The 24,946-nt window shown below is 42.6% G+C and overlaps 2 protein-coding genes across 5 annotated transcripts; one reads left to right on the top strand and one right to left on the bottom strand.

Moving 5' to 3' along the window:
• Nucleotides 1–811: 811 nt before the first annotated feature.
• Nucleotides 812–17,279, bottom strand: LOC135261530 (calsyntenin-3). Of its 3 annotated transcripts, none has more exons than XM_064347951.1 (21): nt 17,142–17,279; nt 13,907–13,959; nt 13,369–13,468; nt 12,397–12,463; nt 11,054–11,176; nt 9,528–9,738; nt 8,775–8,983; nt 8,347–8,496; nt 7,857–8,042; nt 6,992–7,279; nt 6,651–6,763; nt 6,225–6,384; nt 5,555–5,608; nt 5,135–5,283; nt 4,467–4,615; nt 3,705–3,931; nt 3,242–3,403; nt 2,889–3,034; nt 2,440–2,575; nt 1,989–2,173; nt 812–1,213 (listed from the first exon to the last, which is right to left on the bottom strand). In XM_064347951.1, the coding sequence occupies exons 1-21, from the start codon at nt 17,172–17,174 to the stop codon at nt 1,064–1,066; spliced, it is 3,051 nt and encodes a 1,016-aa protein (XP_064204021.1). In that variant the 5' UTR covers nt 17,175–17,279; the 3' UTR covers nt 812–1,063. The 3 variants fall into 3 exon arrangements, with proteins under 3 accessions (XP_064204021.1, XP_064204023.1, XP_064204022.1); XM_064347953.1 differs by lacking the exon at nt 17,142–17,279 and adding an exon at nt 17,042–17,141; XM_064347952.1 differs by lacking the exons at nt 13,907–13,959; nt 17,142–17,279 and adding an exon at nt 17,042–17,141.
• Nucleotides 17,187–24,878, top strand: LOC135261542 (triosephosphate isomerase B-like). 2 transcript variants are annotated; one of them, XR_010331978.1, is made up of 7 exons: nt 17,187–17,403; nt 19,104–19,227; nt 19,372–19,456; nt 19,715–19,847; nt 20,178–20,263; nt 20,869–21,018; nt 21,260–23,974. XR_010331978.1 is itself a non-coding variant. In XM_064347975.1 (7 exons), the coding sequence occupies exons 1-7, from the start codon at nt 17,292–17,294 to the stop codon at nt 24,418–24,420; spliced, it is 747 nt and encodes a 248-aa protein (XP_064204045.1). In that variant the 5' UTR covers nt 17,187–17,291; the 3' UTR covers nt 24,421–24,878. The 2 variants fall into 2 exon arrangements, 1 of the variants encoding a protein (XP_064204045.1); XM_064347975.1 differs by lacking the exon at nt 21,260–23,974 and adding an exon at nt 24,302–24,878 and having other exon boundaries at nt 20,869–20,956.
• The last annotated feature ends 68 nt before the right edge of the window (nt 24,879–24,946 follow it).

Raw genomic sequence — 24,946 nt, 5'->3', positions numbered from 1 at the left:
TAATAATAATAATATTTACAAAATTTCAGTACAATCAAAAGTGCCCAAGCTGAGCTGACATTCAGGATACAGTGGGGGTAGTGATGTGAAGATAGCGGACAGTCGGTGCGGAGGAAACTGTTCAGCAGTGAAGACTGTGTCAGTGAAGTGTTTTGAAGAACACAGCTCGAGTTGTACCATCTAGAACAACCACATCAATGTGTCACACCTTATTATTATTACTTGTGCGCTCTATCTAGTGGCAAAGGGATGTGTGATTTGTGCAGCAACTGGGGATCATGTAGTTAAAGTATTTGTGTGTAATAGTTACTTAAGATGTATGTTTTTTTGTAGATTATAGTTAATACTTTAGAGTTTAATATGATTGTTTAATGTATGTTTCGGCTTAGAGGATTTCAACATTTATTTCTGAAATGCTAACCTCTACCGAATATACCAAAAAAAACATGAACCAATTTCTACAGGAATTCCATCAGACATGCAATAGCAGAAACTTTGTTCAAACAATTTTGTGACAGTATGACGTCAGATGATTTCTACGTCTTTGTGTGAAAACAGAAGAACTGTTTGTAATCTATTTGCAAGAATTCTGGAAAACACAAAGAGGATAATAACAGGGAGGTAAGGCTTGGAAAAAAATATATCTGTCAAAATTCTCCCAACCTAAATGTGTTGTGTATTTGGTTTTTTTGCCATAGACATTTCTGTAGGGATTTTTCCAGTGGTCGACAACTGATTGATAAATCATCAATTGTAAAGCGCTTTGGATAAAAGCGCTATATAAATGCAGTCCATTTACCATTTACCATAAATAATGTGTAGTGTAGGTCAGCTAATTGTGTGGTATACAGCATGTTTCAAGCAGCCAGTGCTGAGCTGTTAACACTATTTGTGCATTGGACAACATTGATTTTGAGTAGCATTGTGCACGTCATGCATAGTCCTTATGAATGTACACTCTATGGTTGTTTCTGCTGTGGCATACTTGTGTGTGGTTGTACGTGTTTGAATATATATACTCTGTGTTGTAGTGGTTGTGTGTAGTGAATGGGCTGTGATTGACTCAGTAACGCCGGGGGACAGAGTCTCTCCCTTCCTTCTTGATGATGATTTGCTGATCATCACTGGCATCGCCAGGTGACTCCACCCCTTCCTCATCTTCCTCATCTTCTCCCTCCACATCAGTGGCCACGCCCATCCTTGACTCGTATGTCTGAGATAAACAGAGAGGAGTAGGCTATGCATGTATGATAGGAAACAGGGAGATGCACCAAAAGCATCCACATCACAACTTTTAGTAGTTACATATTCAGTGCCTGTGTAAATTTATTACATTTTGAATGGTGATTGCCAATTTTATTATGCATATAAAACTTGGTGAACTTCACAAAAAAACATGAAACATTTTGGATTTTTACAGAGTAGGGCAAACAGCTGGGATAACGTGTTAAAGGTCTAAATGTGCATCAAGGCACATTCTGCAATTTACAAAGGTTTCACTGCATTATTAATGAAGTGTTCTCATGTGGTAACGACGAGGCAAGCTGTCATTGAGGGCCCCATCTGGGTCTTTCTCAAATCAGGTGACACCAACAAAAACAGTTCTGAAAAACTTTGTGTAAAAGCATTTGGGGGCGACATAGCTCAGGAGGTAAGAGCGGTTGTCTGGCAGTCGGAGGGTTGCCGGTTCCATCCCCTGCCCTGGGTGTATCGAAGTGTCCCTGAACAAGACACCTAACCCCTAATTGCTCCCAACAAGCTGATTGGTACCTTGCATGGCAGCTTTTCACCATTGTTATGTGAGTGTGTGTGTGAATGGGTGAATGAGAGGCATCAATTCTAAAGCGCTTTGGATAAAAGCGCTATATAAATGCAGTCCAAATTTAGATTAAATTTAAATTAGTTGCATTTAGTGACCCATAGTACATGTGTTGCACATTATCATGGACACATAGCAAATGAATTTGAATTTGAAGTTGCTGCTTTACCTCCATGGGGTTAACTATGATGGTGAGTGCAGAGTCATCCCATTGGCCGCCGCCCTCCTTTTCTCCGCCCCTGACCCCATCTCCACGGCGATGGATGGAACGGATTCTGAACACTCCCAGGATCACCATGACAGCCAAGAACCCCACGCAGACCATAATGATAACCGTGGCCGCCCCTGGCACAACTGAAAAAGAATAAAAACGGGTGACGACACACAATCAGTGATAAAGATAGATAAGACATCTGCTTTGTGGTGTGGAGGGGGCTCCAGAATTAGAAACAGGCAGATATACATACTGACACACAAGTGCCAGAGCTGTTAAGGCGTGGGTGGGAAAGCACGTGCTGGATGGTGAGTCAGAGAAGAGGCAGGCAGGCAGACAGGCACAACGGCTGGGGTGTAAATTTGGGGTTTGGCGTTAGAATGTGAGAAGAGGGGCGGTCGGGTACCAGAGTTGTGCTGGGAGCTGGGGAGAGAGTGTCCGCTCAGCTCTCCGGAGTGGCGGGACGGGTGAAGGAACTGCTGCTCTGAGGCCAGAAGGTGTGAAGGGTGGTACAGACTGTCCAAGGAGTGCAGGAAATTGACCTGAGAGAAGTTTGGGATAGGTAACAGAAGGAGAAGCTGAGGTCTCAGGATGGTTAAAATGGGCAGCACATACAACACTGAAGAGCACTGAACATGGCCATAGGGACAGATGCTAGGAGAAGAGGGGAGTTGTCCCGAGGAGAACTTGGGGTGTAAGTTCATCACCCAGCTGTTCCACAGACTGGCCCCAACATAAGACAACATCCACAGTGAGACAGTGCTTTTGTCAGAGAACAGAAACAGTTTAATCAACATTGAGCCAGGACTCTGGGTACGCCTGTGTTTGGGGGGGGTGGGGGGTGGTTGGATGTACCTCCAAGGTGAGCTCGTTGCTGGTGTAGCGGCCATTCATCTCCGAACAGGACAGGCGGAAACGCCTCTCGAAGCGGGCGGAGTCCTTGGCCAGCCGGTAGCGGATGGAGCGGAGGACGTCCTCGTAAACTGAGATTGACTCAGCTCCTGGGAAAGAGAGGGACAGGATTTGGCACAGTGCCCCAAGACAAGACTACACTTTGATGAGAGAGGAAGAGAGAGAAGAAAGAGTATCTACTCAATAAAGTGTGAGTCAAAGGGTTCTGTCTACACTTGGGCTTAGCTTCAATGATGGCTCATCCATTACCATATCAGAGAGGCAGAGCATTAAAGAGTATGAGCAGTCAGTCGCACCTGTGATTGCTATATAAGCCGTCGTGTTGATGATGTCCAACCCTCTCTCTCTTAGTGACTCCATGTCCACCATAAGCTCCTCCCTCTCTGGGTTTAACTCCTCCCCCAGGGGCTGAACCTCACAGCCATCCAGAGTGTGGGCCACGGCATCAGACATGAGAGCTGAGAAAGAGAGAGAGAGAGAGAGAGAGAAAGAGAGGGGGGCAGGAATAGTGAAGGAAAGATCGAGTAAGAGAATGCAGTAAGTTAACTAACTTTATTTTTTCATTTTAATACTTTTTAATACTTTTTAAATTTTATTTTATGAAATAGAATGTCATCAAAACATCTAAAAATGAATCACAAAATGGCATCCTTTAACTATCCCATGGGCACATATGCTGTCTGTGCTTGATCTGACTAGCATAGAGGGTCTCTGCAATTGAGCAGTCTCAGAGGGTACTGGGCATGCTCCATAACTCACCCCCTCCCTCCATGTCCTGTGCTGCGGTATTGACGGTGTGGGACAGTGAGCAGGTTATCCTCAGCTCTGGGAACAGGGGGATCCCTCGGGGCCCCTCAAACTCGGGGGCGGGCCGGGCCAGGTGGGGTCCCACGCCAGACAGGGAGATCTGGGGGGCATCAGGCTTGAGGACCACAAGGTACCCCTCCAGCTGCTTGAGAGAAAGGCAGCTCTCCTCACTGAAGCACCTGGAGAGAGAGAAGGAAGGAGGAGTTAGTGCATCACTGTGTGTAGGAACAGGACTCACTTCTCTATCTTTAATTTAGGACAGTTCATTTCTGACCTTTCTCAGCTGACTCCAGGTTATCTGTGTTCTCAATTTCCTCGGGTGAACTTATACTGGCCAGTGATTTGTGACAATGGGAGTGTACAAAAGGCGGCTAACACATCGCAGAATTAATAAAAGAAAAACTCTTTGAGAAGAGGCTGCAAAAATATAAATGTTTTATTTGATCGTGCTAGCAATAGAGCAAAAAGCTGACACAAGTTTAGATCACAAGATCATCATCAGTCAGTCTACTCCAACTTCCGCCCCGGCAACTAATTAAAATAAAAAGGACAGACTTCTGCGCAACAGCATTTCCCACGCTAATTGTACAAAAGGCTCCACACAAATGCACTTTGATTGGCTCAGCAGTAGGTGCAGACATTGCACAGCTGTGGTCACCCCACTGATGCACAGAGGTAAAGCAGGCCTGCAGACAGGTACGGAGGCGAGCCTACCTGAGGGAGGTGGTGAGTTTGAGAGGGCGGACCCCAGGAGTGGCGAAGCGGAGGGAGTTTCTGTAGGTGACCTGCTGCACCGCGCGGTTGAAGCTCTCAATATCGTCCCCTTCCAGGACCAGCGTGGACTGGCTCGGGTTTACATGCACCTGAGAGAGGGAGGATAAAAAGTACTGTCTTTGTCCTAACACAGGAAGGCACTGTTTCAATGCGCGGATGGGCCTCATGGTCTGGTGTGGAATCTGGGCCATACCAGCTGGCTCTAACATTGCCCGAGGATGGGAGGATTTCAGCCGGCTGGGATTACAGCGTCTCATTGTGCACCAGTGACCCTTGCTGACCACCTGCAGGTCCACCTGCTGTCTGTGGGAGCCTAACTATGGTGAGATAGGAACCCCAAGCTGAGGTCAAACATTCTGGAAGAGGCCACTTAATTGTCTGCACTCTCACGAATCAATAGAGAGGTTGCAGCAATGAGCACTAATAAAATGTGATTGGGCATTCCCAATACAAAATGAGGGAAATATAAAAATAAGCCGGTAAAAAAACTTTTTTTTTAAATGCTTCACACGGCAAAGAAAGTTTCTTTTTAATCATCGCTGGTTGTTCGCTCCACCGCACTCAAAAGAACAGAGAGAGCCCTGCAGCAGCAGACCACAGCTCATTACCTTCATTCCTGATCCCAGTGTTTCCAGGTCACCAAAGTCCAGCCCCTCCCTGCAGGCATACAGGCACTCCACCACGCTGTGCGGCTCCACACTACCTGGACGCACGGTCACCCCTGACAACAGCCCCCGGTAACCTCCCACAAACTTCCCTGAGGGCAAGAGACAAAGAACGTTGGACGCCGTCCTTCAAGTACACCCAGGGCTGCGCTCCAGAAAAACATATTTCTTTGTCTTGGAAATTTGTGCAACATAGCGTGCAACACTAATCTTGTTTATGAGACACATGCCAAGTCAACAACCATTTACCAAGCCGATTTATACATTTTTAGTATGTCCAAACAAATAAATACATTAATTCATTAATAATGCCTGAAATACCCACTAATATTTGAATTACTGAAAAGCTTAACAGTGACTCACCTGTGTCTCTGCTCTCAGGAATAGTGTTGTTCACAATATCCTTTGGTTTCTCTTCTGGTGTAGAGATAGAAAAAGACAGATATGCCATTATTACCATTAGAGCTCTATTCCATGATAGCAAATCAATGGGAGGGAGTGTGCGTCAGTACATACAGTGACTAACTTTAGCATTGTCATAACTACCTGACTATTTGTACATTTGTACATCAATTGACACATTTTGTGATGTTTGGCTGAATTCTGGCATAAACAGTGCTAAGATTAGCCAATGCAAAGGTACATAAGAAGAGGCTTTAAGTCGCTGTGTTTGTGATGTATCACCCATTTGTGATGCATGTCTTATTTACGCCACACACACTAGTGCGAAAGGCTTCCATGACATCTGCCTAGACTCCAGAAGGCAAACAGGAAGAGAATATCTCATTAAGAGTGCAACAGCCTTGGCGTTGATTTCTTTTTCCCCCACATGAGCCCCCCTCTCATTTGCACAGATAATCCCATCTTTTGGAATAAAGCTGCTCCATTTCCTCATCGAAGGGAATGACAGTTATTGCTCATGCATACCCCAGAGTTTGAAGGCAGGAAAGCCTTCACATTGTGACAAAGACCAAAACAACTAAAACACGCTCCATAAAACTTGGGTGGTTTGGTTGGGTTGAACGACAGGTACCCCAGCATGCTCCAATGACCACACGCTGATGGGGGGCGGGGTTGGGAATAGCGCCATTGTCATGGATGAGGGCGGGGTCGAAGGTCACACCATCAACGTAGAGAGTGACGGAGGGGAACTGGACACTCAGGGAGAGGTGATGCCACTCGCTGTCACACACCTGAGAGAGGGGCAGGGAGAGGAGGTCTGAAGGACACACTGGCACACACACATGGCGATGACTGACTAACGAGGCGACAGAGATGCAGAAGAAACTTTTCACCAGAAATTCCCTTAAACCGGCCATCTTAGTCTACTTCTAGCAAGCCCTGTTGTACCCAGATAAATCCAGGTGAGTTTTATGGCCTAGGCCCTCCTCTGACCCCCCTAAATCCCCATTCTTGGCAGTGCCCCATTTCTCTGACGTTCCCAGCATTCCCAAGTGACCTGTTCCAGTTTCCAGAGGAACTTGATGGGACGCGCAGCGGTGACATCAGGCCAATAGAACAGAGACAAGCGGCAGCCATGCACTGACAGGGAGTAGTGAGAGAACGAATCATCTGAGAGAAATGAGAGAGAGAAAGAGAGAAAGAGAGATTAAATTCATGACCAATTACTTGATTGATTACAGAGTTCAGAAGAAAAAAGAGGACAGGAGGAACTTTATCACAATTACTGTTTTGCACACAGTACATGCACACACAAAGATGACATAACTAACAAGGAAAAATGCATTTTGCCCACTGCTATGCCATAAATTTCTGATTATACTGATCAACAGGACTGACCATTCCTGACAGTGCTGCAGATGACTGTCTCCTCCTCTCGGTGGCTCCCTCTCGCCTGATTGGTCGGTGCATGAGCATTTGCTCCGCCTCTTCGCATCCATAATTGCAGGGTGAAGTGGTCACCGGACACTGTGGCAGCCACTGCATCTGGCACAACGGCAACATGGTTTGTGCCATTGAAGGAGAAAATTAGCGACGAATCTGAGGAAGGGAGGGTGGGGAGGGCTGCTGTCCAATTGGCTGCAGGCGAAGGGGGCGGGAGCAGGTCGACTTCCCCCCTTAATGCGCCTGGAAGGGGAAGAAAAGACTAAATTAACCTGAAGACCAAAATTGAATATTTTACATCAATGCCAAAAGCACTCATTCTGACTTGCTAATCCTTTTCCTTGTAATTTTGCCAAAGCTATTTACAAGAGCTTTCCATTAATACATAATTTGTGCACTGACATGAAAAATGTGCTATTAATTTCACACTGGTAAACACATGAGTGGCACAAGAAAACCGTGTCCCAAAAGGTATTTAATTCAACTCTGAAACTACAATTTTAGCTCCAATTCTTTCTTTCTAATTCACATCTAGAGTCCCATGATTTTCATTATTGCCTTTGGTGCCTTTGGAAACATTCCGGGAAATGAGGCTCTGTCATTGTACAAATGCAGATTTAGCAGTGGACAAATAAAAACACATCATGTCATACAGAGAAGTTTGCACTAGAGGAAAAGTACATCCAGTGCAGTGTGTAGTATAGTTTGCAGAGCACACTAGATTGAAGTGCCCAGTGCAGAGAAGGACTATTACAAAATTCACCCATGGGGAGCCCAATCATCTGATCACATGACTTACATAACAAAAAAAGATACTCACCGCACAGCCTGCGGACCGACCTATCAGAGTAGCTGTCTCTGTCGCACCCCTTCCCGATGTGGCCAGTCTGCAGCTCTATGGAGGCCTGAATGTTCCAGACCGTCTCCTCGCAGGTCTCCAGGTGAAGGCTGGGGAAAAGGGGGATGCTGCCCGACCCCGGAATGTACTCCACACGCTTTGACCACCCTGAGGAACGCAGAATGTTTGGAGCATTTCTAAATAACAAGTGAGCAGACCACAGCTAATGGGGAAAATGTGATGGGAGAGCAAGGTTTAATGAAGTCCTTACTGGGTGGGAAAACACAATGACCTGACACAAAATAATTCAGATCAGCCAATCACCCACAACCCATAATAGGACTGCCCATTTTGGGGTTCATGAAGACTCACAAATCTCTACTTTGGTTTTCCCAATAACCTGAGTGTGGAAGACAACCAGTGCTATTAAAACACCATAACAGCAGGACACTGAGTGTGAATTTGTGATTACCGATCCAGCCAGGCTTGCAGGAGGGCTTGACGGTGACGATGACCTGGGCGTCTGCCTGGGCGCGGTTCTTGCCACAGTCGAACGCGGTCACCCAAAAGGTGTGAACCCTCTGACGCTTTGAGTCCAAGGGCTCCGTGTTCTTAATGTTCCCTGCGAAGAGACTTTCTGCGTTAAACTAGGCCTGCAAACCTCAGCATCTCTAATGCAATGCAATTCCCCTGACTGTTTATGCGAGTAGGAGGGGACATTTCACTCAAACGCACAAATATTGCATCTTTAAGGCACCAATTCACTGTTGATCATCTCTCTGATATGGAAACTGCGGCACTGATATGGAAACTGTGGCAAACACACCATCCAGGGAAGACCGTCCATCAAAACATTGTGCGGAATAAAATTATATTGAGAGAGAAATGGTCACGGCTCACCATCGTTGTCGATGGCGAAGGGCACGTCCGGAGTGATGATGTCATAGAAACAGATCTGGCTGTACTGCGGGGAGCAGTCGGCATCCAGGGCCTCCACCCTCACGATGCGGTCAAACAGACGCCCCTCCGGCACGGACGCCTCGTACCGCCGCTCCACGAACACCGGCGAGAACTCGTTCACATCGTTGACACGCACATGCACTGTGGCTCTGAGAGTGAGAATGTGAGAGAAGCAGAGAGAGAGAGAGAGAGAGAGAGAGAAGAGAGTGAGAATGTGAGAGAGAGAGAGAGAAAGGCGGGGGGGGCATTCATATATATGTATGCACTGACACAGTCAGGATATTGCATTACTGAAACACTGAGTGAAAGTACAAGATGTACACACAGTACAAGACGCCTGCAGTCTGCCAACTCTACTTAGCAAGCTAAGCAAACACGATGTAATTCATAACAGGGTTAATAAATGCCATAGCTAGCCAACGTTGCTAGTTCACTCACTAAATGTCATGGCGTCCAAGTTCAAGACTCCACTTTAACGGTGCAGTAAATTAATTGACATAGACGCCAGACGATAGCTGGAAGTACACCCCATTATATAAGAAAACTGACAAGGGCATTCTATTTAATCTGGAAATGAAATGCATTTAACAGTTTTACTCGATGAGTCACCAGTCTGACATCACAATTTCACCCTCTTTACTCTCACATACAAGCCTTCATAATAAAAGCGCTGTGGAAAGTGTAGTTTCTTACTTGTGTGATTTTTTGCTGTTGGCCCCATCGGGGCCTTCTCCGCAGTCATAGGCTTGAATAGTAAAGCTGTGCTCTCGCTGGTTCTCACAGTCCAGAGGTTCCTTAGAGCGAACCAGCCCTTCCCCTGTTGACCGGTCCAGAACCACCGCCTCAAACTTGGCTGCACCTGAGCCCGAGGTCCCACTGTGAACCTTGAACCCACAAATCTCGCCTGGGACATGGAGCAAGGGGAAGAATGGGGCCATTCAATCAATAAACATACCAGTATAGTAATGGAAAAAAACAGAGAGGGGAAACCAATACAACATGACAGATCCTTGAACCTCAACAGTTTTTGTTTAGTAATTTCAATTCCCCTGACCACAGCAAAAGCTGCAAAATATAAAACATATAAAACTACTAAATAATACTAATATGTAAAGGCTTCTGTTTAGAAATTAGTATTTTGAGTCAGTTGAGTCCATTAAATAAGTGAAGAATAGAACCAGTTTTTTTTTTATTTCATAAATACATAATTACTAAATAGATTTTGTCAATGAGCAAAAGGTTATCATAACATATTTAGTAAACTAAATAAAATAATCTGAATGAACATTTTAAATAATTTTAGATATTTCCATGTAACAGATCTATACATATTCACTGACATATCTTGTATGAGCATTAGCAATCTGCGTTAATTTGTTATCAAAATTGATAACAAATCACCCCCACCCTCACCCACCCATTTTGTTTCCCCCATTTTCTCCTTATAGTCTGAGAAATGCTGAGACCATATGGAGAAAATGGGGGAAACATGGCCAGATGCAGGGGAGCTATGAAAATGGGTTTTATGGACCTCATAATGGTTTTTATTAACCTCATAATGATGGAAGGGCCTGAGTCTTTTTCTGGTGATCTTTACAGTAAATAAAAATGCTAAATTGCATTTGGTGTTTAAGTCACCTTTCATGGGTATTAACATTTTAGAGTGAGGTCTATGACTCACCTTTCCTACCACCAATGTGCAGCACCCACCTGGGTGAGTCACACCTCGAATTCTGCACCATAACATTTATTGCGCATCAGCAGAGGTGGAGAGGGATGATTATAATACACCGAATAAACTGTGGGATGATTTCGAGGCCAGACTGAGATAGACAAATTGGGAGATTGGGAGACAACCCCCATTTTTTTGCAATAAGTACCACAATAAGTGAGGTCAGGCCAGTTTAACATTTCAGCCAGAGAAAATCGTCTTCAGCAGACAGTTTCCCTGCCACCGTAATGGGGTCCTTGCAGTGACAGGGGGTCCCGTCCAAACGCTTACCGGGCCCAACCCCCCACTTGAATTCTGCCATCACGGGATTCGGGTTTGTAAGCATGTCAATAATCGTCTATAATTAGTCTATCAACCAAAGGCCTTATGAACACGGTGCAGTGTCATTGTCAGAGCTGGCCAATGAGGGACACAGTAGAACATCCACACTGACGGATGCTGAGAAGAGGAGGGAGAGAGGGGTCGTGAGGGTTGCAGAAATGGCTACCTGCGTAGTGCAAAGGCGCGTCCTTGTCCACGGCGAAGAGTGGCGGGTTCAGCAGCACCGTGTTGTCGTTCTCCATCACGATTCCCTGGTATTCTGTCTCAATCCATGGCTTGTGCTTATTGGCTGCGAGGTTGAAGGGGGAGTTCTGATTAGCATAGAAATCATGAGCACCTAGCTTGCAGCAGATGAGAGCACATCCAGCGCTTGTCGATCAATAGTTTAAGCTGATTAATATCTATGTCACATAGGCAGTCTAACCAGATTACAGTTTATTACATACAGCCTACTACATATTTACAATGTGATCAATAGACATAGAAACTGCAGACAGTATAGAGTATAATGGCTTTCCAATGCTGTTCTTACACTGCGTGTGTCCTTTTTTTCCTAATCTACTATAATACAATTTACTGTCAGTTAGAGGCAGTTCAATTGAAAATAGCGTTCCTCCCAAGGTCTGGCCTGAAGTGAGCACGTTTGCACTTCTCTATTGGTTGAAAGTCGGTGAGTGAATATCTTGGGTATGTTCATTGTACCTTATGAGACATTGTTGAGTAGACTGGATAGATGTGTAGAATGACAGGAAGATCAGTGGACAGTGTGCCTTCAACTAATCAGTCTTGGCCATAACTGACGCCGAAGAGCACAGACAAGGAACGACAGACAATTTCCTTTCAGCCAATTTGGTCTCCCTCACCATCCACTCTCCCTCACCATCCATTCATCCTTTCTTTTCCTCCACTCGGTATGACATCCCTCTGTCACATCCCTTCTGCTCTTCTTCTCGTGTTGGATAACAGAACTAGACATTGTTTTCAGTCACACATCACCCTCCTGTCTCTCTGGCTGTCGCTGTGTCTGTGTCACACTCCGTCTCTCTCTCTATTCTCTCGGCTAAACTGTTTCTCTCCTCCTGTCACTGCGGTGTTATCTTTTTCTTGCGATCACCTTCCCTCTTTCCCTCTGTCTCCTTCAACCTTCCAGACTTCCTTTGTCACTGTTTCTCCTTGTCTCATAACTCATAACTACAGCAGTGGCAGTTATAAAATACACAGTCGGACAAAAAATGATAAACAATGCAAACACGTACATTATAATTCATAATGATTATAACGATTGCAGAAAATATCACCATAAGTGCCAAAGCAATAAACTAACATTTTTATAAACTATAATATAAGTCCAAACTGGGTGAGAAAGGTGCATGAAGATAAAACTAGAAATATTGCACAATTACATTTTGCATCATCACCATTCATATCCTACAGTAACTAAAATTCTCACAGTTGTAAGTTAACAGTTCTAAGGCAAGGTAAAGGTGAACTAAGACATTGTGAACTCACCTTTGTTACCGTGGGTAACGGAGGTCAAGCACAGGAGAAGGAAGGAAATAAAATTCACTCCGTCCATCTGAGGGAGGAAATTAGAGGTTTAGACATGGGGATATATTAATATAACTGCATTAACCTGATCTGATTGGCACTCATAGAGCTGTATTAGATGAATGGACTGATAGTGTGACAAACAATAGCACACAGCCTAGATACATCAAGATCATTACTGCTCCCAGAAACATTACTAGCTCTTGACTTGGACATCTCATTTGGCTGAAATATATTTCATCTGCTGTCAGATAAATGCTCAGTCACCTTGATATCCCCGTTAGCTCACATGGACATTTTTTTTAACCAGGTAGGGCTTTTAATATACAGGACATTATTCATTACCAGCCAGAAAGCTAGAACGTAAAAAGCGAAGCGAAAAAAGCTTCTAAATGTAATGCAATATTTTTAGGCACGTAATGATACACATATTGGTTACCGAGCATGCTTACATATATTTTTGCTAACGTATCAGGTGTGCGCGTGCAGGTCATCGACAAACGATTTTATATTTTACAAATCGACAAAAATAAATTGCACTGGAAATATTTCTTGCGTTGCCTGTATTTAAATGTGTCCATACGTCGGTAAATGCGAACCATTAATGCCATAACCATTTATTTCATATTCACGTAGGCCTATAATACTAATCAAAATGTAAATGATAAATCAAACTGGGACATAGTCTTGCTCTTAAGAAAACGTTGATAAACGAGACACACACAGACAAATTTATATTTAGCCAGAGAAAAAACGGGCACGGACAGACCCACAGACACACGTGTATGCGACAACAATTAATCGATTTTAAACAGCAGAATATGGTAATATCTTCACGCACGGCGTCGGGATTAATCGTCTAGTATTTAATAATGTCATCAACACAGATGACGCTTAAAAATGCGGTAAACCGCATTCTTTAGAACATCCTACCGTGGTAATCTGTCTTGGTAGCCTACTCGACTGCTCGCTCTCGCAGCATCCGCTGTGCAATCCCCGCTGTCTCTGTCTCCTCCGCGGAGACGAATGCAGCCTAATCGACAGGTAAATGAAGAGCTGTTTATATTCTCTTTTTTATTAATATTCTTTCTTCGGTATATGGTATCAATGTTCGAAGTTGGACATGTAAGTAAAAATCGAATTATGAATGTAGTTATTGATTTAAGCAAACCGGTATGAAAAAAACAGTGCCTCTATAATATCAATGCCCCCGCCCTCTCTCTCCGTTCCTCTGCCCGCCCCCACAGCGTCTCTCTCTCTCTCTCTCTCTCTCTCTCTCTCTCTCTCTCCTGTCCCACTCTGCTAATGTATAAGTGCCCTGCCCGTGATTTCATCTATTCGCCATCGTTTACTGTTTGTCCACGCAGCAACATATGCCAGATTTGCATGTACAGTGGATTTAGCGCCAAGATAATATAATTTTGTTTGCGTGTTTTTATTAGCAGCCAGTAATAGCCCGGCCCGCCTGTACCTTAGGCTGTTCCCTCCCTTTCCGCGTCCACACCGCAAAATGATGTCACTCCCCTATCGTGCAGGAAAATGGACACAGCAAATGTCAACGGTTAAACAGTGCAATGAAGCAACCACAAGTATGTCAATCAATAAATACAACCGAAAACGCTTCTTATTTTCTTTCAAGTAATTTGGAAAATATTTTAATCAATACATATCAATTAATCATCACAGTATTAACCGCAAACAATCCCACAACTTTTCCTCGGTTGTTACAGAGAACACTTCAGTTGAGGGTACCGCGTGTATTCATGGTAGGCCTACTTGTTAATCGTTTTTATTCAGTTCATTTAATGGGTGGCATTTGTGTTTGTAAGCATTCTTCTGTTATTTATGCTCAAAGAGAAGCAAACAAAAAGTGATAAATGAAATGTGAAAATCCTACACTGTAAAACAAATGTCAAAACCTGTATAGTGCACTGTAAATCCTACATTTTTTATTTTAAACAGACTATATCTGAGCCTGAACAATGTAACTATAAAGTGTTGTAGATGCCATGTGTTCTTACTCATCATGATACAAAATGCTAAGTATAACATTTAAATCTTTAAAAGGTTTTTCTTTTTGGGATTACTGTCATACTAAAGTGGACAGGTGTTGTTGCATTGCCTAAAGATCATGTGTGCATTACACCATGATAATGATGTTCTCATTGTTTATCATTGAGATTGTTGTATAATTTAGGCTGACGGGCACACACAAGCATGCACGCACACATACAAACACACACACATATAGGTCCAATGTAAATATTGGTCAAATCCCAAGAAAAATGTTACGGATATGTCGAGAGGTCTTGCACCTGGATCAGTGGAACAGTAGATGGAATAGAATGGAGAAGAAATGGAATTAATGGATACTTGGTGGGATTGAAAATCTGGATAAAATGCATTAGACAAAATGCATTTAAGTCTGACTCCCTTCGAAGGCAGTGGAAATTTATCTTCATATCTGTGGCTATCCATCTGGAGTACAACTGGCACAATGTCATGCCTGTGTATCAATAATCAAACTATCCGCTGGTTTATTTTCTACATAACTTGCAGCTCTGTGCTATTTGCCAAGCAGCCTGTACCTCCACTATTTAATTGTGCTCATTACTTTGAGAGTTGCCAGTGTCTGGAGCATTCCATTAGGTTGCTTTATGGCCCTTGACAGCTCATATAATTTATGTGTGCCTCTCTCATCAATCTCAAGCAGCATCCTTCCTATCAGAGATGAGCAGTGTAGTGACAAAGGTACAGTTTATATATTTTTTTTCAGTCTGTTTATCTAATTTTTCTAAGGAAAAACAGACTGGAAAAATATATACCTTTGTCACACTACCCCCTCATCTCTGATAGAAAGGATGGATCCTTAAAACTCTGGGGAGGAGACTACTGCAAGCTGGAGTCTATTCTACATAAAGATGTCTAACCCATTCCTTGCCCTGGTGAACTCCAAACAGAAGACTGCTGCCTTGTTCTGTCTGCCTGGATCTAATAAATAACTATTAGCCGGTGGATACAGATACCAAAGATGGTGAGAAGATTGGTATTCATTACATCCTTGTCGTTACACCAGTGGTTCCCAGCCTCCATCTTGGAGGACCCCAGTGCATGCTGTTTTCATTCCAACCATGGTAGCAATCCCAGAATTTTAACAAGCTGTTAATGTTTCTTAATTATGCTTTTCATGTGTAGAGAGATTATTTACCCTCTTAAGCCACATTATGTCAGAAATACAGTAGCTATTGCATGCCATGAAGAATAAAAATCCCATGTTCACATTGTGCTATTTTTTGCACTATAATGCACACAGTTACACACTTAGACAAATCAATAGGCTCCTAATTAGATTGTTGAACGCGTGTGTTTTAGTTCTTTCATTTTTTCCCACTTATTAACACAATGCGGGTTTGGTTCACAATCATTTGCTTTGTTTTTGAATTCCTCATCAACCAAATGGTTGGTTTTAGTGTCTATGTATCCATACTTTCACCATTTAGGAGCCTATTGATTCACCTCAGTCTTTAATTGGATCTATTCAAAATTGAGTTACCTCTTCATGAAATTTTTTTTTGCAATATACAGTAGCACAATAAGCACAATGTGAACAGATGTATTCCTCTTGGCATGCATAGTTATTTCTGGCATAATGTGGCATAAGAGAGTGAATAATCCCTCTAAACATGAAAAGCGCGTAATTAAAAATATGAACAGCTTCTGGAATTGTGGTTGGAATGAAAACCAGTATACACAGGGGTTCCCCAGGACTGAGGTTGGATCGCCATTTTAATTTGATCGAATGGCCTTTGGGGCCTGGATTGTTCCAGCTACTATACATTTTAGCATGGTCTAAGCTCAGACCTTTCTTATTTAACATACAATTACCATTTAGTGCTTTCTTTTCAGAAAAAAACCTGTATATCAGTAACATGACAGAGGGAGACGATTTGGGAGTACAGAAAATCGTATAACTTCTAAATGTTTTTAGATACCACTGCTTTCTTGTAAATGTGCTACAGAGACAAGCAACACCTGTGAGCTCTGACACACACCTTATTGAGCAAAAACAGACAATGCTTTGATCAAACATATTTTTACACAATAATTGTGTGTGTTAGAGTTTTGCAAGCTTTATGTGATTCATCATAGATCCCTTGGCTCAGCACCACTACTAATTAGGATGAGGGTATTTTTTTTTATTATTGCATAAAAACTAGCCAATTTAAATCCAGATATTAGCTATTGAGTGTCTTAGTAAATCAGCTCTCCATATTATTAGCCATGGTAGCCAAAACAAACACACAATTTCTGCTGTATCATGACAATTCATGGATATCAGGGGTATTGGGACATGATCATGTAACATGATGTCTTCAATTGAATAGATTTCAGAAAGAAGAAAAAAACTTAAGAATTAACAAAAATGTGGCCCAAATATAGGTATTGATTTTGGCACTTTCCACACTGCCTGTTTCAAAGGTGGAATATAACAGCAGTAGCCATAGGGGGTGTGACCCCCTAGGCTGCGCAATTGTTTTACTGCGCTTGCGTAGATTGTAAGATACGGACATTTAGTAGAAAGCATCTTCTCTAATCGTCTTTGCACCTGTCAATCCTGTTTCGTGTCGCGGTCATCTTTGTCCCACCCTCAGATGCTAAAAAAGGAAATACTTTATGGGCGTGTCTATGGACCACCAATTATGTACCTGCAAGAGCGGAAAACAGGGAGGGAAGTTCATATGTTTAACTCATCGCTTCAACAGCATTGAGTGTTTCCACCAGTGAAGGTCATTCATTTGCACAGGCTTACTTCACGTCCAGTTGCAAAGCCTGTATCGGGGCTCCTCGAAAGCATCATGTCCCCAAGAAGGTTTTTTGTCGGTGGGAACTGGAAGATGAATGGTGACAAAAAGAGCTTAGGCGATCTTATCAACATTCTGAATACTGCCCAGCTCAATCCCGACACCGGTAAGGTTAACTAGCTAACTTGCTTAGAACCTATCAACAACATGGTCAAGTTATTACTATTTTTCATTAGCAAGTACATTCAGCAGATAACTTGTTAGCTTGAGAGCTGGGCGCTTTCGTGCTTGACATCAAAGTACACGTTATTCACGTAGTTAGATACCGTGTTATATTTGGTTTGTTAACATTAGCTCAACCAAGCAGGCTATCGTACGAACGGAGCCTTAATTTCTGTGGTCCAGTAACAGGTAGTCAACCTAGCTAGCTTCAGTCAAGTTGGCGTCATAACGATAAGTTAGCTATCTATCTAGCTAGCTGTACGTGCAGGATAAAATTAATTCGTATATTTCATAGCTTATATTTGTTAGCAGCATTGACTCGGTACTAGTTGTCGTTTGCAAAATTCAAGTGCGTGATGTTAACGTTGAGTTTTTTTTAAATCCAGATCAATTACACATGTTCGCTAGTTGACTTACTGATCTATGAAGATTCAGCTCGTCAGACTGATGCAAAGGAAGGGCTTCATCACGATCGAATGGCCTGAGCCGACAATGCGACCCAGTAGCGTTGGGTCATCTCTTATTAAGGAACAAGAATGTTGTCCTAAACTCGAATAAAGTAGCGCACTTGGATGGTTGACCTTATCTAACTATCCATGTGGTCACTGTCCTGTGTGCTATGCGGTCGGCTCTTATCGCGTGAGCAGAACGAGTTTTCTTTAAAAGGTTTTGTTGAGGACACGTCTGTGCACTTTTGATTTTCCTGTAACGTGGTCCCTTGAATCGAAATGTTCACCACCACTGCATTGCTCCACGTTTCGTAACGTTTACACGTCGAGTGACCTGGGATTGACCCTCCCATTTCTGCTTTGTGCACAACGTCTCTCCGATCAATTTGTGTTGTTCAACGGCAAAGACACGGGGTCTTGCACAATATTTATTCTGTCGCAAGGTTCCTATCCTGTGACAACATTCTAGAATCTGATAGTTATTCAGGACGTTATTGTCTTATTGAATATTAGTGCGAGAAAAAAATAGCATGTGCATCACAGATACCCCGAACGTGTGCATATGAAATAGATACAAAGTTAAACGTAACCAGCGTTAATCATTTAGGAAAACCCAGTGCACGGCCCCATTATTACTGACTACATGACTCGATACAGCAAACGATCATTTTTCATAGACACAGAATAGAAAACCAAACCCCTTTTCATTGTGAATTTTGACCGTTTTGTGAGGAAGGGAAACGGGGAACATAATGCTGTTATAGTTATAGTGTCTGGCACTACAAATAATGGTTAGGCCTATACCTTTATAGATTTTCTGGGAGTGCCTTTACCTGGGTTCTGGATAGCAAGCCAACCAATGGAAATGTGCAGCACAACCTTTTAAAATGCTTGAACATGCACAAACCTGACCCATTATGCCACTGTGTAAATCAGTACTGTAAAGTCAGATTGTGGATCAGAAATTTGTAACATCCATGTTGGGTTCAGAATGCTATGACCTACTAATATACTTGGTGAGAGTATGACTAATCTTGCCAGCTATACTTGCCCACTAGAGCTGCTATGGAAGGTCTGAAGGGGTATAACTATAAAGTTGACATTTTAAAGAGTCACTTTAAAGTTGAAAAAAAAGGAGATTGTCTTCATCTGGCCTGTATTATATTGCTGTCAATGGCCCTCTTTTATTTTTCAGAGGTGGTCTGTGGTGCCCCTGCTATCTACCTTGACTTTGCCCGGTCGAATCTGAGCTCTACGATTGGGGTGGCTGCACAGAACTGCTACAAGGTTTCGAAGGGCGCCTTCACGGGGGAGATCAGGTACTGCAGCTGCCTTGTCTAAATCTTACCCGCAGTATCTAGCACAGAACAAGTACATGTAATGTACTGTGGACACGATGCATGATAGTCTATGCTCCCTCAGTCCTGTTTATCTTCCTCTCTTTTGCTCTACTACTCTCACAGCCCTGCAATGATAAAAGACTGTGGGGTGGAGTGGGTGATTCTGGGACACTCGGAGAGGCGACATGTTTTTGGGGAGAGCGATGAGGTATTTGCTTCACTTGTTAGCCGTGGCTGTGTAGTTGTAGTTTCCTTTTGACTGTCACCTTACCGGTTCAATTCTGTAAGGGTATTTTTCTCTGTAGACTCATGACATTTGAAACTGTTGGGTGAATTAGGTTCCATTGCATTTGGCATTGGTTAAAGAAAAAAGAACACCTTTGCTGGCCTCTGTCTGCATAAGCCTGCTCTCACATGCCTACCACCTATCTCCCTTGGATTGACTGCATCCCTGTTGTGTTGACAGCTGATTGGTCAGAAGGTGGCTCACGCACTAGAGAGTGGCCTGGGTGTCATCGCCTGCATCGGTGAGAAGCTGGATGAGAGAGAGGCTGGGATCACCGAGAAGGTCGTGTTTGAACAGACCCAGGCCATTGCAGGTAGAGGGCACCAGAGGTGTTAAGCTAATTGTGTAACTGACCCATTTCATTTGGGATGTAGAGGTTTCCTACTGAATTTGTTTTCTCAGAATGCACAAAAATTATTTGAAAACAATTATACATGTAGTACCAAGGCAAAAGTAAAATAATGCTTATTAAATCCAAGAAAGCAGATTATATGATCATGAAAAGACATGTAATAATTAATCACTAATAATGGACATAAAAATAATCTGTCACAAGTAATAGAACTATAATTTAAAAAAAATCATTTTTAGTAATTCCAGTTATTCAGATCAAAGGTGTATGAAAATTTGTGATGTGTTTCAGACAACGTGAAAGACTGGAGCCAAGTTGTTCTGGCCTATGAGCCGGTCTGGGCTATTGGTACTGGCAAGACTGCCTCACCACAACAGGTAGGGTTCTGCACACACCTGTAATTGATGGAGGCAGGCCTTAAAAACCAATTGCACGTGCAGGATTATCCCATTGGACGCTTAATAAATGTCATTTTAACACATCAAGATAGGAGTTACATTAACAAATATTGATTTGCATGTGCTATAGTAAGAGGCAGATAGTAAGTCTAACATGGAAACTGGTGTGCACCTGCACTATGCTGGCGCAGAATTGAACTGCACGGTAGTGAATGCGCTTTACAGACAACATTTTCTGCGCTTTGTTGAACCCCATTGAATGGCCAGCTGTCCTTTTGTGTGTCCGTTTGTGGCTCTGCGTGTGCCTGAGTGAATGTGAGCGCATGTGCGAGTCCGCACGTGTGCATTTGTGTGTCGTATAAGGTAGCGTCAAGAAACACCGGCCCCAAATTGCTATCTTGGCATTTTGGTTTTTTTCTCCCATCCAAGCTTGATTGCACAGCTTGATCAATTATTAAAAGTCTGAGTCTGAATCTCAATTAGCTGAACGCTGGAATGCTCAGTACAGTGCGTCTTAGTAATTGGTTACCAGAATTTATTAAGCCTAATAAGTTCTCTCTCCACTCCTCTCATTCTCTCTTCAGGCCCAGGAGGTTCATGAAAAACTGCGGCATTGGCTGAAGGCCAACGTGTCAGAGGAAGTGGCCGCCTCTGTCAGAATCATCTACGGAGGTCAGTAGGGGACATGCTGTGCTCTAGAGTTTCTAGTCTTGTCTTACAGGCTGCAGCATTATGGGGACGGAGTGTGGCACAGTGGGTAAGGAACTTCGCTTGTAACCGAAAGGTCGCAGGTTCGATTCCCGGGTAAGGACACTGCCGTTGTACCCTTGAGCAAGGTACTTAACCTGCATTGCTTCAGTATATATTCAGCTGTATAAATGGATACAATGTAAAGTGCTATGTAAAAAGTTGTGTAAGTCGCTCTGGATAAGAGCGTCTGCTAAATGCCTGTAATGTAATGTAATGTAATGTTATCCTCCGGCTGCGTCTGGTTATTTACTACAGTGCGGTATTGCTTCATTCTATCGCCTCTGCACTATTCTTCATTAACTCTTGGCCAAAGTTCAGAGGTAAGTTTGTGGTAAGATAGTGCCTCTCCAACTGTGAGGGTTGTGTTTAATTAGCCAGTAGTTGATATACCTTGGCTTTGAGAGGGGGCTGGAGGAATTACTGTCAATGGCGGTTGGTGAGTTGAAAATTGGTGGTGCATAAAACTTTACTTTAAACTAATCATTGGTCTCAATCTGTTTTGATTCAATTTCCTTGATTAACAGGCGTGCCAGTCTAATCAATTGGAAAGTTACGCACAGCTTCTTCACTTCGTGTTTGAGAGATTAAATGATAAATTCAATTTAGAAAAATCCATTTTAATTACACTTTTCAAAAAAAACATACAGCACTCTGTTGCCTACCGCATTAGATTTCAGCATAACAAACAATAAGAACCTGCGCTTCAAGATTAAGATCTATGCGTTGCAGTTCTTTGCCGTGAATATTCTCAGAGTGCGGAAAAGGAAGAGGTCTACATGTATCCACAAGTAACATTCATAAAATGTGCTGTGTTGCAATGAAAATAAAAATTATTTTATTACTAACTGAATGGCCTCATTTAGGAGAGCGCAGTTGTAAACTAATTGTTGTATTGATAATCAAGCAAAATGACTGAAAAGAGGTTGAGACCAATAATCAGTTTAAGGGGAAGTTTTCTGTCCCACCAATTTTCAGCTAACCAACTGCCACTGGCTATAAGGTATATGTCAGAACTTAATATTAAACACAGTTGGTCTTTCATTAATTGAGAGACAACGCAAGTTCGAGGATAGGCATTGATTACCAGATACGTAGAAGAAAAATATCAACATGGTCTCATTTGTCACTGCCCTGCATTTTAGTGAAGCTAGCAAAGAACCACAGATGCTAGCAGTATATACTGTAGCGCAACTTTAAGGCTGTGAAATCTGGAGGTGAGTAATTAACAGCAGAGGATTGTTGTAAACAGCCGTTCATTTTGCAGGACTTGAAGAATGCACCTCGAGGGTGGCACTTATTTGATTTTAACCATGCCTGGCTCAAATGCTGTTTGTGCACCACGTAAGATGCACATTTATGAGTCGCTTTGGCTAAAAGTGTCTGCCAAATGACTGAACTGTACATTTAAAATTGAGGGGTTGTTCTTACTGCAGCCAGTCAGCACCTGGCCTTGAAACCATCTCACGTAGTCTGCGCTTAATAACACATCTCCCTGTATCCATCCATCACATGCTGAACTGTGGAGACATCACACATTTTACAGGTTGAATAAATGAAAAAAACAGAAATATTTTGAACGTCGACAGTTTTTTAAAATTCACAGTAAAGCAGCACTGATAAAACCTCTCGCTTCCCTCGTAAAACTATCCAGCTGTGACCAGCTCTTCACCCAGTGTGATAATTTCATGTTTCTTTTGACAGATTTGTCGATACTCTGGTACATTAGTACAGAAATTCGACTCTGCGGGTGCAAAACAACAGAGAAATTAGCATAATATATTTTGACCAGTTATTTAGATATAAAATTATGCATAACTGTGGTGGAAGACCACTGTTGGTGGAATGGAATACAGTTCATAAATAAAGGTCAAATCAAAACAGTTGACCAAGGCTGCCCAACCTTCTTCCTGGAGATCTACCGTCCTGTAGGTTTTCATTTCTACCATAATTTGGCACACCTGATTCTACTAATTAGCAGCTCAGTGAAATTTCTGGCTCAGTGATTCCCAACTTCGATCCCCCTGTGTAGGCTGGTTTTTATTCCAACCACATTTGCAATCCCTGAATTTTAACAAGCTGTTAATTTTTCTTAATTGGGTGCTTTTCATGTCGAGGGATTGTTTACCCTCTTAAGCCACATTATGTCAGCAATCGCTAAGCATTCCACGAAGAATAACAGTCAGATGTTCATGTTGTGCTTATTATGCTGCATTGCAAACAATCACATAAAAGGAGGTAACAAAATTATTTAACTAATCAAAATAAAGACTGTAGTGAAACAGGCTCCTAACTGGTGAAAGTGTGGACACATGCCCATTAAAACGAACAATTTGGTAGATAACGTAGAATTCAGACAAAGCATATGATAATGAGCCAAACATGCATTGTGTTAAAAAGTTCAAGTAAAAATTATGAACAAACTGAAACGTGTTGAACCACATAATTGATTCACTTAATTTAATCACTCAACTTAACAAAAACGTTATTGGTTTAAGTTTTGTTACCTTTTTTATGTAACTGTTTGCAAAATAACGCAGTAAACACCATGTGAAAATAGGATTTTTATTATCCATGACGCATAGCTATTTCTGGCATAATATGGCTTAAGAGGGTAAATAATTCCTCTAAACATGAAAAGCACCTAATTAAGATAATTAATGGCTTGTTAAAATTCTGGGATTGCAACTCGGGGTTTGAACAAAAACCTGAATACATAAGGGGTCGAGGTTGGGACCAGCTGCTATCGCTGTTGAGTGAGGTATGCTTTGTTTTGGTTGGAGTGAAAACCTGCAGGACAGTAAATCTCCAGGAGCAGGGTTGGTCTTTTTCAGATTCAACAATGTGGAAATCGTGAGAAGCAGCCAGATACATTTGAGGTTTCCAGTGAATTGTTTCCACATTTCTCAGTGAAATGAGTGCTCATCAGCTCTGTTTGAAAACCTACAGTGGAGTTAAAATGGTACTCAGGTGCAGCCTAAAATAAAGGCCTCCCATTTAATATACTGTTAAATGGCTGTTTCCCTTCCACTGTATTAGTTTTAAGTCCTGCAGCAATCCATTAAATTATTTTAAGATTTTGACATCTATGTATTTTGAAATTGTAGTGTTCAGACTCACCATTAGTTTCACATTAGATAACCCCATGGATCCTGGCTCAGTGCCCCGGTTCCACTCAAAATGGTTTGGGCCAAGAGTATGGGTAGGTGGGCTGATCTTGAATCAGTTTTCGGTGGCTTGTGTGTGAATCTCCCCGATATGTTTCTTCAGGTTCAGTGACTGGTGCCAACTGCAAGGAGTTGGGCTCCCAGCATGATGTGGATGGTTTCCTGGTGGGCGGAGCCTCCCTGAAGCCGGAGTTTGTCAACATAATCAATGCGCGTGCATAAAACGCAGGAAAGAACACCTACGGCAGCCATTTCTGTCAAATGACCAAGTACAGCCCTGCACATCACTAGTCATTCCAACCCCCCCCGCCTCCATTTGACCAGGGATTATATGTGATGTCACTTCCTTTAATATTTCCATTCTAAATGACAGGTATCTCACACTGTACTGCACCTTACTGTAGGTATACTGAACACAATGAGTGTATAATTTTCACACCCTAATCTGTTATAAAACAAGAATTGCACTTGATAAAACAACACTGAGCATGTAAAATGTGCACACTTATGTTTTAGGTTTACCAGTTTTGTGTGTTGTCACTTACTGTTGAATATCCTTAAGTGGCTTTTGTGTGTAACTATAGTGCTGATGCTTAAGGCATAAAGAGGATTCCTTACAGTTTATCAATCATGCCCCAGACTGTACCTCTTAATAGAAAATAAAGGACTAAGTGAACAAATTGACAGGCTGAATTTGTCCTTATTTCCTTGCACATCTTCAGCCTTCTTTGAGACAGACTTGTGTCTA

The sequence above is a fragment of the Anguilla rostrata genome, chromosome 8, assembly GCF_018555375.3.
Source record: "Anguilla rostrata isolate EN2019 chromosome 8, ASM1855537v3, whole genome shotgun sequence".
NCBI classification, from domain to species: Eukaryota; Metazoa; Chordata; class Actinopteri; order Anguilliformes; family Anguillidae; genus Anguilla; species Anguilla rostrata.
This window is presented reverse-complemented; position numbering and strand designations above follow the sequence as displayed.